The sequence below is a fragment of the Cnephaeus nilssonii genome (genome assembly GCF_951640355.1).
Source record: "Cnephaeus nilssonii genome assembly, chromosome: 4".
Lineage (NCBI taxonomy): Eukaryota > Metazoa > Chordata > Mammalia > Chiroptera > Vespertilionidae > Cnephaeus > Cnephaeus nilssonii.
The window spans coordinates 63,629,465-63,645,284 of NC_137075.1; the positions used below are offsets into that span (position 1 = coordinate 63,629,465).

General features: G+C 47.2%; 1 protein-coding gene and 1 pseudogene across 7 annotated transcripts in view; one reads left to right on the forward strand and one right to left on the reverse strand.

The window, feature by feature from the left end:
• Positions 1 to 15,820, reverse strand: part of DAPK2 (death associated protein kinase 2) — a 114,721-nt gene that overhangs the window by 26,085 nt on the left and 72,816 nt on the right. For all 6 annotated transcript variants that reach the window (XM_079769280.1, XM_079769278.1, XM_079769279.1 and 3 more), the window contains one exon: positions 14,628 to 14,766. In XM_079769280.1, the coding sequence (XP_079625406.1) occupies positions 14,628 to 14,766 (139 nt within the window). The remainder of the gene's footprint in view (positions 1 to 14,627; positions 14,767 to 15,820) is intronic.
• Positions 1,306 to 2,206, forward strand: LOC307097559 (sodium/potassium-transporting ATPase subunit beta-3-like; annotated as a pseudogene). The gene has a single exon. The product of its transcript is annotated as a sodium/potassium-transporting ATPase subunit beta-3-like (transcript).

Genomic DNA, 15,820 nt, shown 5'->3' on the forward strand with positions numbered 1-15,820 from the left:
TTTGGGCCCCAGCAGGACACAGAAAAAAATGGACCTGATTTCCAGGGAAAAATATAATGGTTCAAGTTATTTCTAGCAAATGGCTGTCAGATCTGGCACAACAATGCGGGGGTGCGGTAGTTGGGGGACAGCCCTACTCTGGCCTCACACACTCTGGCTCCCAGTGAGGCTAGAACAGGATCTTGAGCCTACCCTTCTCATTCCCACCCATGTGCTCCAAGTACCCAGTGGGCGAGCAGGTCCGTCTGCTTCATTCTTTCTTCCCACTCCCCACCATGACTTTCCTAGACTCCACTGGAAGTGGAACACCCTGAGAACATACATCCATAAAAAAACTTGTACACAAATGTCACAACAGCATATTTATAATAGCCCCAAAGTGGACACAAGTATCCATCAACTGACGAGTAAACAAAATGTGGTGTATCCATATGGTGGAATACTATCTATATATATAAAATGCTAATATGCTAAGTATCCGTTGACCGGTAGCTATGATGCACACTGACCACCAGGGGGCAGACGCTCAATGCAGGAGCTGCTGAGCTGCGGTGACTTGGCAGTGGTGGTTCTCAGGTGAAACATGCCAAAACCAGACAGGAGGGAGCCCGATTCCTCATGGGGCCGTGCAATTCCACCTTTGGCCGTGGATTATGTTGTTGCTGGGGTACTGTCAGCCCCGAATCTGGTTTACTGCACACTTGCATTTGCGTTCCACACCCTGTATCCTGTATGACAGCAACTTTGCAGAGAGCCCTCTCGCACTCTGGGACCCCTCGGGGGATGTCGGAGAGCCAGTTTCGGCACGATCCCCGCAGGCCAAGCCGAGGGACCTGCCAGAGGGACCCCACTCACTCTGCAGATGCCCTTCGAGCCAAGGCTCCACACCAGGTGTGGCAGAACGAGGAGGTTGGCTCCAGGGCATGTCCGGCCTGTCTCGCCCAGTCTCACCCCACCGGCCACCTTCTAATTAATTTCCTTTCAATGTGCACAAATCCGTGCACTGGGTCACTAGTTCACCCATAAAAAAGGAATGAAGGCAAAGAAAAAGAAAAGGAGGTGGTGGCAGTGGCAGCGTTGTGGGTCCAGTGGCGCAGGGATTGGCCGAAGCAGCGGAAACGTCAAGTTCCCAAGGCCTCAGCAGCAGCCCGCCCGGCACATGGCAGTTGGCCTGGGTGCGATCGGCAGTGAGGTGTCCTCTGCAGTCCCACCTTCTGCCACCATAGCCAGGCTGCACCTCTGGAGCCAGAACGCACCTCCATGCTCCTTGCAGCCTCTGTGGCCGCAGCTCTCCTCGCATTCGCCATGACAAAGAAACACAAAAAGTCCTTCAGCCAGAGCCTGTCCGGGTGGGAGCTCTTCATCTACAACCACCGACCAAAGTCAGGATCATTCACCACCACTAGGGAGTTTGTGGAGCACATGGCCAAGAATAGGAGATGGTCGTGCTCTTCCACCTAGTCTATTATGGGTTCCTGGATGGATTCTTCACATTCACAATGCGGGCTATGCCTCAGACTGCCAACGATGGGTTCCAAAATATTGAGACCAGGTTTTTAGTTCAGGACTTACATTTTTTTTCCGAAACTAGTGTCAGCGTTGGAATAGTAATTCAGTGCGTCTGATCCAGAGTCCTATACAGGGCACACTGAAGACCGTGAGACGTTTCCAAAGCCATTTGCTTTAGAAGGACAGAAGAACCTCAGTCTGCCCTGATGGAGAACTCTTTGAACAGAAGGGGCTAGTGTATGTGGCATGTCAGTCTCCTGTTACCTTACTTCAAGCATGCCGTGCTGTGAACGATCCTGACTTTGGCCACGCCAATGGACACCCTTGTATTCTTGTGTAAATGAACAGAATAATTGGGTTAAAGCCTCAAGGAGAACCAAGGATGGATGGCTTTAGTATTCCTAGGGGTGAAAACAACTCTATCAGCTTCTCCTCCCAAGAGAAATATAGACTTAAAATATTTTCCATATTATGGGGAAAACTACATGTGAGGTATCTGCAGCCATTAGTTGCTATCCAGCCATTAGTTGCTCAGCTTTGGTGCTAGCAGTACCCAAAAAGTAATAGTCGAGTGCAAGATTATTGAATCACCCAACGTAAAAAAACCACAATGATCGTGACAAGTTTTTAGGACAGAGTTGCATTCAAAATCACAATGCGGGGTGGGGCGGGGGCAGAGAATGGGAGATATCTGTAATATAATTCACAATAAAAAATATTTTTTTAAGAAGAGAAACAAAACAAAATTACAATGTATGTATAGTAGGAGTTAGGAGATCTCCACTCTGCTGGAATGCCTTCTCGACAAGCTTCTTCGCCCTTCCTACCAGCTCCAACTCGTCCACATTGGAGTGTCTTCTTGAGCCCTCGCCCCCAACACATGCAGCTTCTTATTTCCACCCCCAGCATGGTACCCTGGCATGCCTCTGGCAGAGAACCAACTGTACTGTGATTACTTCTTTATGTGTCCTCTTCCCACTATCCTGAAGCCACATGACGGGGGCTAGGGACCTTCTTCTCATTTCCATCCCTAACACCAAGGAGTGGCTGGGAATGTGGTAGGGGCTCAGAAATTGTTCACTGGATAAATGAAGGATTGAACCAATGGAATCACAGATGCATCTCTGGTACATCCTGCTTTTAAGGAATCACTATAGATGATGGTTCAGAGCCTTAGAACCTGGGTTCGAATCCTACTTGTGCCATTTAACGGAAGTCTGACCCTGGGCAAGATACTCAGCCTCTGGGGTCTCCCCTATGAAGTTCCCAAGGCCTCAGCAGCAGTTCCCAAGGCCTCAGCACATACCTGGGAATGTGGTAGGGGCTCAGAAATTGTTCACTGGATAAATGAAGGATTGAACCAATGGAATCACAGATGCATCTCTGGTACATCCTGCTTTTAAGGAATCACTACAGATGATGGTTCAGAGCCTTAGAACCTGGGTTCGAATCCTACTTGTGCCATTTACCAGAAGTCTGACCCTGGACAAGATACTCAGCCTCTGGGGTCTCCCCTATGAATTAGAAATAATAATAAAGCCTACCTCAAGAGGATCAAACAAGGCATATAAAGTGGCCTGTGGCTTACATGTGTTTGAATCCCACTTCCTCCCCCTGCTAGCTGTGTGGCCTTGGCCCCTCATCTGAAAAATGGGAATATTGATACGGTACTCCGAGGTGGCTGTTATCAACATCTGTCATTATTTCCTTGATCATGTATCTCCTCCCCAGAGTGAGAATCTTTATTTTATCATCTGCCTATCGAACTCCTACCTATTCTTCCAAGCCCAGCAAAAATTCTGTCTCCTCCAAGAAGCATCATCTGAATACCCAGTCCAGACCTTCTTCCTTCTCCCGGCTCCATACCCGTGCAGCAATCTCGACCTGCAGCACCAACACTGCCCAGAACTCTGTGTGCCAGTCTTCCTGCCCCACTAGATTGCACATTGCCGAGGGCAGGGCCTGCTTCTCATGCTCAGCCTGGGTTTCACATACAGCAAAACCTACAGTGCTTAGTTTGCAAAGCACTCACACTCATCTATTTGATTCTCACTCTCTGAGGCAGGTACCGTCATCACTCCTATTTTACAGATGAAGAAAATGAGACTCAGAGAGATTAAGCGCTTGCCTAAAGTGCCTCAGCTCAAAGGCAGTGGAGCTGAGATTCAAGTTCAGGCTGACCCCAAATCCTATGTGTTTGCCCTTTTCCCACGTTGCTTCCTTTCCACTAGCTGATGCAGAGGTGCCCACTGGGATCACCCCTGCCGGCTGGCAAAGTGGTCATTTCCATCTCGGCACTAGAGCCTCATGAGCTTGCTGTTCCAGCTCCATGTTTTTCCCAGAAAGCTCACAGCTTAGGGAAGGGCCACAACTCAGCTGCCCTAGATTTGTTAAAGCGCAGCCTCTGGCCACTCGCTCATGCCTCCTCCACCTCTGGGGGAGGCCACTGCGTGGCTCTGATCTCTCATTGCTTTGCCTGGTAAAGCAGGAGAGAAAACCACTACCTAGTGTCTGTATGCTCTTGTGGGGTACAGGGTGGGATATAAAAATTCACTTTCAAGGCCATGCCAGGACCACCTGCTTTCAGCCTTGGGCCAGTCAGCAATGCTGGCTTTGTGGTCTGTGCCACACAACAACTAGCATTTGTCATGGGCATTCCCCGCACATCAGCATAGTAGGTCCTCACAGCCTCCAAGCTATGGATGGCCAGTGCCCCATCTAACCAGTGAGGAACCTGGGCCTGGATCCAGGCATTCTGAGCCCCAAGTTGTGCTTTGGGGGCCCCCATCTGAGCTAGCTGCCCTGGGGACTGTGTTAAAATAGAATCCCCTGGGGACTGTGTTAAATTTACCAACCGACTAAATCAACTCACCAGGAGCGAGACTCCAGAATTGATTTTGTTAAGCAAGTTCTCCAAAATCAGGCAGTGTCCAGTGTTTAGGAAACCAGCACTAAAGAGGGTCCTGTCATCGGACAGACATGGGTTTGAATCCCACTTCCTCCCCCTGCTAGCTGTGTGGCCTTGGCCCCTCATCTGAAAAATGGGAATATTGATACGGTACTCTGAGGAGGCACAACAAAGCCCTCTAGCAACCTCTCCTTTCTAAAAAATGAGCACCACCATGGAACCTCCCTCACAGGGTTATTGGGGGGATAAAAAGAGTAGACAAATGCAGAGCATGCAGAGAGGAGCCTGCGTGTTTACCAATACATGTTGGCTGCTGTTATTATTACACCACTGCTGACACCACGGCAGGCAGCCTGCAGAGAGCACTATCCTGTTTATAAAACGCTTTCACCTACGGTGTCTCAGGAAATGTGCCTGCGCACTAGAGCTGGTGCCTACCGGTTCATGACAGCTGATTGTTCAATTGGTAGGAATTTTGTCAGCCAATTATTAAAGAACTATTATATCTAATAAAAGAGTAATATGCAAATTGACTGACACTCCAACACACAAGATGGCTGCCCCCATGTGGACACAAGATGGCCACCACAAGATGGCCAGCAGGGGAGGGCAATTGGGAGGGACCAGGTCTGCAAGGGAGGGCAGTTGTGGGCGATCAGGCCAGCAGGGGAGGGCAGTTTGGAGGGACCAGGTCTGCAAGAGAGGGCAGCTGGGGGCAATCAAGCCTGAAGGGGAGGGCAGTTAGGGGTAACCAGGCCGGCAGAGGAAGGGCAGTTGGGGGGGACCCAGGCCTGCAGGGGAGGGAAGTTGGGGGGGACCAGGCCTGCAGGGGAGGGCAGTTGGGGTGACCATGCCTGCAGGGGAGGGCAGTTAGGGGTGACCAGGCCAGCAGGGGAGGGCAGTTATGGGTGACCAGGCTGGCAGGGGAGCAGTTAGGCATCAATCAGGCTGGCAGGGGAGTGGTTAGGGGGTGATGAGGCTGGCAGGCAGAAGCGGTTAGGGGCAATCAGGAAGGCAGGCAGGCGAGCAGTTGGGAGCCAGCAGTCCTGGATTGTGAGAGGATTGTCCACCGGGATCAGGCCTAAACGGGCAGTTGGACATCCCTCGAGGGGTCCCAGATTGGAGAGGGTGCAGGCTGGGCTGAGGAACACACACACCCATGCACGAATTTCATGCAATAGGCCTCTAGTGTAATAATACTATTTTAATATAAAAATTAAATTATATAAACTTATATTTAAATAAATTATATTTAAAACTTATTGCTCCCTAATTTTCATAATATTTTAGTATTGAGGTTGGTTCTACCTTTTATCTTTGTATTGGGGAAATACTACATAATGGTGGGCTCCTTCACCCCTCTTCCCAGCTCTAGTCAGTGACATCACTTTGGCATCTTGAAATTGGCCATGGTGGGTGCATTTACACTGTGGAAATTGGCAGAACTACAAATCAGGACTTGATTTATTGTCTTCTTCATTCTAGACTTAAGTGCTGGAGAAGATTAGGTAATCATGCAGATTAAACTTAAAAGAGTGCTGTGTCTGTAGCCATTGTTTTGTGAATAGCATAGCAAATTAAGGAAGTGTTTTTTTAAAGAATAGTTTATTGATTTTTTAGAGAGAGGAAGTATTTTTTTCAATATGCAGAAACTATTATCCAGTTCATCAAAGATGTTACTCATGTTATTGGCAAACAAGTAAACTTCCAGCATATGCCTTCACTGTTTCATTTTTACCTTACTTGTTAATGTAAACAAAATTATCAACCAACGTTCTTGTTGGAACTACACTCCTTTGTCCACTACACCCACAGGTTGGCTATTGATGCAAGACTGGCAAAATCCTCCGAAACCGGTTTGGCTCAGTGGATAGAGCGTCGGACTGCGGACTGAAAGGTTCCAGGTTCGATTCCGGTCAAGGGCATGTACCTTGGTTGTGGGCACATCCCCAGTAGGGGGTGTGCAGGAGGCAGCTGATCGATGTTTCTCTCTCATCGATGTTTCTAACTCTCTGTCCCTCTCCCTTCCTCTCTGTAAAAAATCAATAAAATATATTAAAAAAAAAAAAAAAAAAGACTGGCAAAATCCAAGGAAAGCTATGAGAATCAATTGGCTCTCTGGAATTTACAATAAAAAGTATTATATATTTATTATTTGTAAATTGTGTTATAAATCTTTATATCATAAAATTTACAATGTAAGTGTGTCTATGTATGTATATTTGTTTTTTTCAGAGATCTGGCTGTTACCAGAATACCACAGCACAGAATCTCAGTAAATCAGGTTACAGTCTATGTTTTCCAGATGAGAAAATGAAGAACAGAAAAGTTAAATAACTTACTCAAGGCCATACAACTAATAAGTAGTGGAGCTAGGGTGGAGCCCAGGTCTTCTTAGTGTCAAGGTACCTGCTCTGTCTACCACCCTTCACTGCTTCCAGAATCAAGATTCTTTCACTCCCACTGTGATCAGCTGCAGTGGGAGGGCTGATGGTGGAGCTGTGAATAGAACTTTAAAAGTACTGTTTGAACATGTGATATTTCAATGGGGGTCAGGCCTCGCCAGGGATCCAGAGTGGAGGCTGTGGCATCTAAGAATAGCAAGAGGCCTCTGAGCACCTAACATAGATGGCAAAGTCAACAAGGGAAAGAGAAAAAGGGCACTGCAATTTTGTCTTAGGTTCCTCATCTGTAAAATAGGGATCTTGATCAATCTACTCCAACCATATCAGCTTTACCCAGTGTCCTGCCACCCTGGGAATCTGCACAGCCTGCTAGCTAGGAAATGCCACCTTATTCAATTTCCTTTTGGATGCTTCCATGCCCACCTCCCTTCCCGAATTCTTCTGGAGGCAAGAGAGAAATAGGGAGAAATGTGGCCTTATGGAGAAGCTATTAGCCCTGGCCAGTGTGGCTCAGTTGGTTGGAGCATTGTCCTGTACACCGAGAGGTTGTGGGTTCAATTCCTGGTCAGAGCACGTTCCTAAGTTATGGGTACCATCTCCGTTGAGGCATGTACCAGAGGCAACCGATCAATGTTCCTCTCCCATATTGATGTTTCTCTCTCTCTCTCTCCCTTCCTCTGTCTTTCAAATCAATAAACATATCCTCAGGTGAAGATTAAGAAAAAAAAATTCACAACGAGCACTTGTTCGGAGTTTTAGAGTTTGTAGGGCCTTTCATAAACAGTTACCTCCCTGGTCCCTCACTCCACTCCTGTGGGACAGGAAGGAAAGGCAGGTTTATCTCCACTCTCAAGATCAGGAAAGGTCAGAGATGTGACCTCCCCAACATTCCCCAGCAGAGGCGAGACTCAAATGCAGGCTCAAGTCCCAGTCTTCTCCCTGTTCCCCTCCGCCACGTGGCCTCCTGCTGTATCTTTCAAGAATCAGCTGGTTGATTTAATGCTCCCATTTCAATTCTTTTAATAACTGCTCTCCATCATTTAGTTTTTGCTACATTTTGTTCTTTTCCTCAACCATTCAGTTCAGTGTCCTCAGTTCACTTGTCCTCAGGTTACCCTAGGGTGGCCTTGCAAGAGTTGATGAAGCAACCAGCATGCATTTCTAGGCTCCAGGCTCACGTCTGATGCAGGGCTGAGATGAAGGGGCCCATGGGGTACACTCTGAGGCTGGGGCAGGCTAAGCTTTGGGTATGAGGAACTGGAAACAGGCCCACCCCTCAGAACACACTGAGAGGGTAAAAATCAGGAAAGACTTGTATAAAAGTTTCTATAGCGAAGTAAAATACTTCAGAGTACACAAGGGCCTCATAGGTAAGAATGTAAAGGGAAAGAAACAGAGAGGAAATTGTGAAAGCATATAGTTCTAAGCACCTGAAAACACACACACACACACACACACACACACACACACACACACACACACACCTGTTCATTAAAAGCTGGAGAAAATGCACCAAATGTTAATAGTGTTGTTTTGGAGTGGAAACTTAGTAGGTAACTTCTATGTACATTTCTGTATTTTCTATGAGTTATTATTTTTATAATAGCATAAAAGACCATCAATTTCATTTAAAAAGTGTTTATGAGGTACCATTGGTTTCTTTCTTACCCACATCGCTAGTATCATCTCCAATTGGCTTATAGTCTCCCATCCATCCTCTCCCCTTCTGGGAGAACTAGAAATAGAACCAAATAAAAGTCTTCTATAAATTATTATTCATTTTCTTAAGTGTGATAATGGTACTGTGGGTTGTTAGGAGACAGACCTTAATCTTTGGAGATACATACAGAAGTGTTTAGAGTGAAGTATCAGGATGGCTATAGTTTTCTTTCAAAAGAAAGAAATGATACCAAAAGTTTAAAAAAATCAGGTCTGTGTGTGTGTGTGTGTGTGTGTGTGTGTGTGTGTGTGTGTGTATGATGTATATAAATGTTTTTAAAGACAGAAATGATAAAGCAAGTGTGACCAAATGTTGAATTTAGGGGGAGGGTGTCCACTGTATTCTTCTCTAATTTCTTCAAATGTTTTGAAATGTTTTCATAATAAATTTAAAAAAAGTAAGGGAAAAAGCCTCCCATGACTATCTATGCAAACTCCTTGGTCTGCCCTGAACCTTTAAAATATCACCCTAACCTATCTTGACAGTTAAATCTCTGCCACATCTCACCTCCACTCCATGCCTCAGGTGTTAGCATGGAAATAGTCTCATTGTTGTAAATTCTACTTTCAAATGCATGCACATTTTATAGCACTTAATAAAATACAAATTAATTTATTTAAATATGAGGAATAACTTATTAGAAAAAAATGTAACCGAGAAATTAACCATGAATAATACATTTACCTGGGATAGCACAGTACAGACCTTTGGATTAACTGTGTGTAAAAGGTATACATGACCCAAGGAAGAAATGTGCACCGTTAGAATCTGGTAAAATAAAAGCTGGTGACACCCAGCTTTGTTAAATGTTTCTCACTAAGTTAAAGTCTAAACTCTGACATTTAGTACCTGTGAGATCTTGAGCAAGTTACTTAACCTCTCTGAGTCTCAATTGCCTTGTGTGTAAAAAAGTGGCCATACCTTGTATCTCAATGGGTGGCTGTGAGAATCAAATGAGAGAACAGATGTAAGCATGCTATATTCTAGAACGTACTGTATATATTTAAAGTATTATTGGTGTCATTCTTACAAGAGCATGAGGAGCAGACCCCATCACATTATGAACTTAACAACTCAAAGGATGATCAGGGCATAGAGGAATTTGGAGTTTTGGAGTATCTTGCTCAGGAATTCACTCCTTTTAATACTATTGATACAGATCAAAAAGTCCCTTCAGAGTTTTGGGTTCCTGGCGTGCATACAATTTCATTCAACCCTCGTGTCTTACTCTTATTCCAGTCAGACCTGAGAACTATCTTCTCTTTCTGAATTCTCAAGTTGAATCAGGTTAAGGCTGTGGGGGAGAGTGGGGTCACACCCTTACTCAGAAAGGAAACTCCCAACTCCAAAATAAACACAAAACCACATAAAAACGCCCTTTACAAGGCTTTTATTTGTGTTGGGATCACATACGAGGGCGAGGTTCCTGTGTAGCACCGAGCCCCATTTCCTGGTAATCCATCCCGTGGAAGACATGTCTGAAGGCACATCAGGTGCTGCCGATACTGAGGGGCAGTCAGCCCCAGTGTCCCTCCCATCTATGTAAATACAGGGCAACATCATCTACCTCTACCCACCTACCCACTCCAGCAGGCCTTTCTGTGCGAATGTACAGCACACACCGGGATGGTATTCACTCTGCTGGGGCAGAATTTACCTCTTGGAAGTGAACATTTCTTGGGTCAGCTTCTATTTCAGGTGGCCTCCCCACTGAACCCCACTACGACATCTCCTAGTAGATGGTGAGCCCTTGGAAAGCAGGTACTATATTACATTGATGTTTGTCACTCTACTCTGTGGCATAAAATAGACCCTCAATAAATGTTCCGATCACCGAATTGAAATCTGCCTGCGACCTCTTTTGCTTTTTCCAGGGGACATAAAAGGGCCTTTGCCATCCATGCATGCATTTGGTCTTACTAAGGTATTCATTTACTTATTTGCACAACATTGAGTCACTGTGCTAGACACAAGCAGCGGAATGCTCACAGGGATAATGCTCCCAGCAGCAGTCTGTACAAAGGACAACAGAAGCAGACAGGCAGGTCAGTTCTCAGTGATGATTTGGGAGGTGACAGGGGTGGGAACGTCTTCCCAGAGAAAATGGTGTTTCTGCTGGGCCTTGAAGAATGAACAGGAAGTCCATAGGCATAGGAAAGGAAGAGCAGCCGTTTCCTGGATGGGGGAACAGCAGGAACAGAGGAGGAGAGAGGCCAGAACAGTATCTGTGGTCCTGTTGGTGGGGCTAATGTTTTGGAGTGGGGGAAGGTGGATGAGGCCAGACTAAAGGCTAAGGCAGCATAAGAAAGGCCTGAAAGCCATGCTGAGAATGGGGCCATTTATCTACCCCATGGGTGAAAAGGATCCATCAGAGGTTTCTGGGCAACAGCATGCCATGATCTGTTTACCAAGACTGCTTATCAACATTTTTGTGTCCATTCGTCTGCTTTCTGCGACAAAGCTGGGAGCATGTCGTAAGCAGGGACAGAGCCTCACCGTGCCCAGCACAACGGCTGACATAGGAGTAGAGGCCATTCATATTCCAAAGGCTGACCTTCCTCCATCAAGCTGGAAAGTGAGAGTGGAGAACAGGTCATGGGTAGGAACGTGGACACAACATGGACACATGTTAACGGGGCAGTTTGGCTAGCCTGGCTCACCTGGTGAGGCAGAATAAAAATATAACAGGATAAAACAGGAGGGGAAAACCGAGACACCCCTCCCCCCTCGTTGGGAGTGAAGACCAGGAATAGTAATGCATTCATATAAAATGAATTTTATAGGGTGGGAGACAATATGGAACCAAGAAGTCCCCTCTAAGCTGGATCTTCGGCATGATCCGCTTGGGCGGGCGGAAAGCTTCAGCCGGGGGGCACACACACGCACATTCTGGCTCCAGGAAGTGTCTATCCAACCATGAGGTCAGCCACTTATCACTTCCTAAAGGTGCCTAGCTGGGCCCAGACCAAGGGACCCACTGGTGGGGGAGTCAGAAGGCTGAGTCCACACAGCTCTAAGGGTGGGTGTTAGCAGCATCCTCGCCCTGCACGCATCCAGGAGAAACCCAGACTGTCTCCAGATTGTGGAAAATGTCCAGACTGAGCCCAGGAGCCAGACATCCTCCACAGCAGCCCCACCCAGCAACCAATCTCAGCTCTCTGCTGGGCAGTTTAAATGGCACCAACAGGCTTTGTTTTCCTAGTCTATTGGGGCCCAAAACACTGTGACAAGAGTTGTGTGTTCTTTTCCTCTGTTCTAGACAGGGAAATGACAACACCAGCTACTATTACAGAGCACCTCCTTGGTATTCAGCACTTCATGCCACTTCTCTCTAACCCTCACAACAACTCTGCCAGGCAGGTATTATTGTTTGCATTGAAGCTGAAAAACTGAGGTTCATTTGTATCCTGGTACACAGTAGAGGGAGACACAAACCCTGACCTGCTAACTCCCAGCCAGCACGCCTCCCAACCACTGAGAGCCACCACAGAAGCAAACTATACAGCACGAACCTGCTGTAGTCATGGGGCCTGCGGGCCTCACAACTCCTTCTTCTCCTCCACAACTCCTCCTGCGGGTGTTAGGGCGAGGGTGCTGCTAACACCCACGCACGCCTCGTACCCTTAGAGTGTGTGGACCCGTTAGAGAACAGACAAAGGAGCCCATTTTGAGACTGGTCTCCTGGATCCAGCAAAGACATGAAAACAAGTTCACTGCCTATAGTATGACCAGGAAGGAGGCACAGGTGTGATCTGGGTAGAGTGTTTCCTATTTGATGTCTTACCACACTGAGGTCCAAAGGTCTGCCCAGGCCACACCCTCCTTGGTGACCCCAACTTTTACCCCTTGACATGTAAGAGAAGCTCTGTAAGACATCTTCTATTGGAGGAATTCAATATACTGCGAGATAATAACAACTGGCATTAGGAGGGGGGAACCATGCGGAGGAGACTCACAGCATGTCCCCTCACAATGCAGAGTAAGTGCGGGGGTGAGATCCATGTGCCGGAACAGAGCCCACCCTCTGCAATTGCTGTGAGGCAGTAGATAAGCCATACCCTCTGGACCAGTCCCCCAAGTCAGTGCCATCCTGGACTCTGCCCTCTCCCTCATCTCCCACATCTAATTAGGCACCCAATCAATCCTCAGATCAACCTCTGAAATAGGTCTTACATCTGTCCCCTTCTCAAATTAGTTTGGCACTTGTCACATCTCACCTGATAAATGTATAACCTCCTGGCTGGGACTCCAGCCTCCAGTGTTTTGCCACCATTCTATCCATCCTCCTGGTCAGAGGGATCCTTCTGAAACACACTCCTTGCTCACCTGGCCCCCACGGGTGAAGTTCTGTCTCCTTGGCTAGGTTCCCACACCCTCATGTTTGCCTCCTTCTCTCCTCCTGACTTCTCCAGCCATTCAGCACATTCACTCTTTGCCTTACTTCCCTGAATGCTTTGTGGTATTCTGGGACCATGTACCCTGCTGGCCTCTCTTCCTAAGGAGGCCCTTCCCCTCTGATAAAGCCTGCCTGTCCTTCAAAACGCAAGCCAAGCCCTGACCAGTTTGGCTCAGTGGATAGAGCGTCAGCCTTCGGACTCAGGGGTCCCGGGTTCGATTCCGGTCAAGGGCATGTACCTTGGTTACCAGCACATTCACAGTGAGGGGCGTGTAGGAGGCAGCTGATCAGTGTTTCTCTCTCCTCGATGTTTTTAACTCTCTGTCCCTCTCCCTTCCTCTCTGTAAAAAATCAATAAAATACATATTTTTTAAAAACTACTTTCATGCTGAAACCGGTTTGGCTCAGTGGATAGAGCGTCGGCCTTCGGACTCAAGGGTCCCAGGTTCGATTCCAGGTCAAGGGCATGTACCTTGGTTGCGGGCACATCCCCAGTAGGGGGTGTGCAAGAGGCAGCTGATCGATGTTTCTCTCTCATCGATGTTTCTAACTCTCTATCCCTCTCTTTCCCCTCTGTAAAAAATCAATAAAATATATATATTTTTTTAAAAAAACTTTCATTAAAAAAATTCTTGATTCTTCTTAAGAAAAGTTCATTTAAAAAAAACACAAAAAAACTCAAGCCAAATACCACCTTCTCCAGGAAGCCCTCTCAAATACCTCATTCTGACTTAAATGCCCCTCCTTTAGGCTCCCAGCCCCATGTACTTCCCTCTATCAACTTAGAATTGTTGATCTTTCTTTTTTGCTTCCTGCACTAAGTTCCCTGCAAAGGAGGAACTAAGCTTAGACAGGGCCTCAGTTGATTCTGGATCTGTAGCAATATTCAGGCACCCAGCACAGTGCTTGAAACACAACAGGAGTTTCTGGATAGAAAAGTGAGTGGGTCTCCTCCCCAGTAAACAAGTCCCTTTGATCATGGGTTAGATCTCTTCATGCTTTGGGTGTCTGTACAGGCTCATCAGTCGTTGCAAAGGAGCTCAGTTTCTATGGGAACTGACCATCCTACTTTGACCACATTCTTGCTTTTTGAAGTCCTATGTGGTCACAGTGAACTTTCTCAACCTTGAAGAGCAGTTACCACAAATGATCTGTGGCCCCTGGAAGCAATTTGATGGCCACAGTACGGGGTGGGGTGGGGGAGGGAGGCCAATGGTCCTGGGATCCAAGATAGACAACCTCTGGTCAAGGGATGCTGGAGGCTGTGCTGTGGTGGGTCTGGAGCGCCAACCAACCTCAGCCGTCCCCTCTGAACACTTCAAGATCTGCCTCCTCAGGAGTTAGCTCTTTCTTACCGAAAAGTTCAATCTTGTTAAATGTGTTTGGTTTCAAGTTTCCTGTCATTGGTCTACTTATTTAAAAATTACACCATCTGCTCCTGAAAGAGATAGGTGCCTGTGGTCTGATTAAGAAGCTTCCTGCAGTCCGCCTATGTGAAGAAATCCTAATCTGTTCAGTGAACCTTTGGAGGGGGACACTTTCTCTCCCAGGAGCTCAGAGTTTTCAACTGTAAGATGAGGGAGGAGAGCCACGTGGGCACTGACCCCTCTTGGCAATGACATCGGGAGAGACTGGGCCCATTCTTCCTAAATTGATTATTTTCCCTCACCTCCCTCCCCCCTCACTGACCTTGAGATCAAAGTGAGCAATTTTCTTGGCATGAAGGTAGTTCACTCCGTCCAGGATCTGCTTAATGAAGCTGGTGGCCTCCTCCTCACTCAGGGACTCCTTCTGGGCCAGAAAGTCAAAGAGCTCTCCTCCAGACACCCTGCAAGAAACCGGCAGGACGCCCAGTCAGCCTTGTGCCCCGAGGCCAGGCCGATGGCTCCAGGTCCTGAACCTGACCCCTGAGCACCCTGCGTGGCAGAATCCCTCGCCCATCTCTGGGGCTTTGTCCAGCCAGGGGCTGACTTGGCTTCTGTGTTGTGTTCTTCCCTTTGGCTCACAAGGGCAGGACCCATCCTGAAGGTGTCACCAGAAAGGTCTCTGCGAAGGCTCTAGGCCCAGGGCCCTGGTTACTCTGGGTGTCACCTCGCCCCACATATGTCTGAGGTGGCAGAGAACAGAAACAAGTGCTGCAGGGTGGAAAAGTAACATATGCTGGGCCAGAAACTGGAGACCTAGGTTCCCACTAGCCCTGCACTGACCTTGGACAACTCACTTCCCCTCCCGGCAGGCCTCAGTTTCCTCACCTGCAAAACGAGCAGATTGAGCAAGATGGCTCCTAAAGCCCCTTTCTTTGATTTTATAACAGATGGCCTCGTCAAACGTCCCTAATTTAAACATAAAGACCCATTAATTATATTAATCTCTAAAAACTATAAAATACTTTTGTCCTCACACTCCACACTCTTGCACCTTATAATTGATGTGACAGAAATGGAGACCCACAGAGCAAAAAGAATCTCCCCTGTTCAGGTACTAGTTTACAGTTTTATCTGAATTTAGGATAGCCAGGTAAAGCAGGAGGTTTGTATTTGCTAAGTCGGGCACCCCTTCTGGGCTGGTTTGTCCTCTGTCAGAGGCCGGGGTATCCAGCCTGCATGTGCTTCTCTGGGGCTGGGACAGAGCCAAGGGTCACCTCAGGAAAAGGTCTCAAGAAGGGACCTGGGACAGGTGGTCCAAGAACCCGATCACCGAGATAATGCATTTAAAATGCAGATTCCCAGGTCCCACTACAGCCCCTACCGAATTGTAGCCTCAAGCAGCAGAGCCTTGGAACCTGTATTTTTACAATAACAACATAATAGTAATTCACATTTATTGAATACTTACTCTGTGCATTATGTATACTGCATACACATTATCTCAATCATCACAAT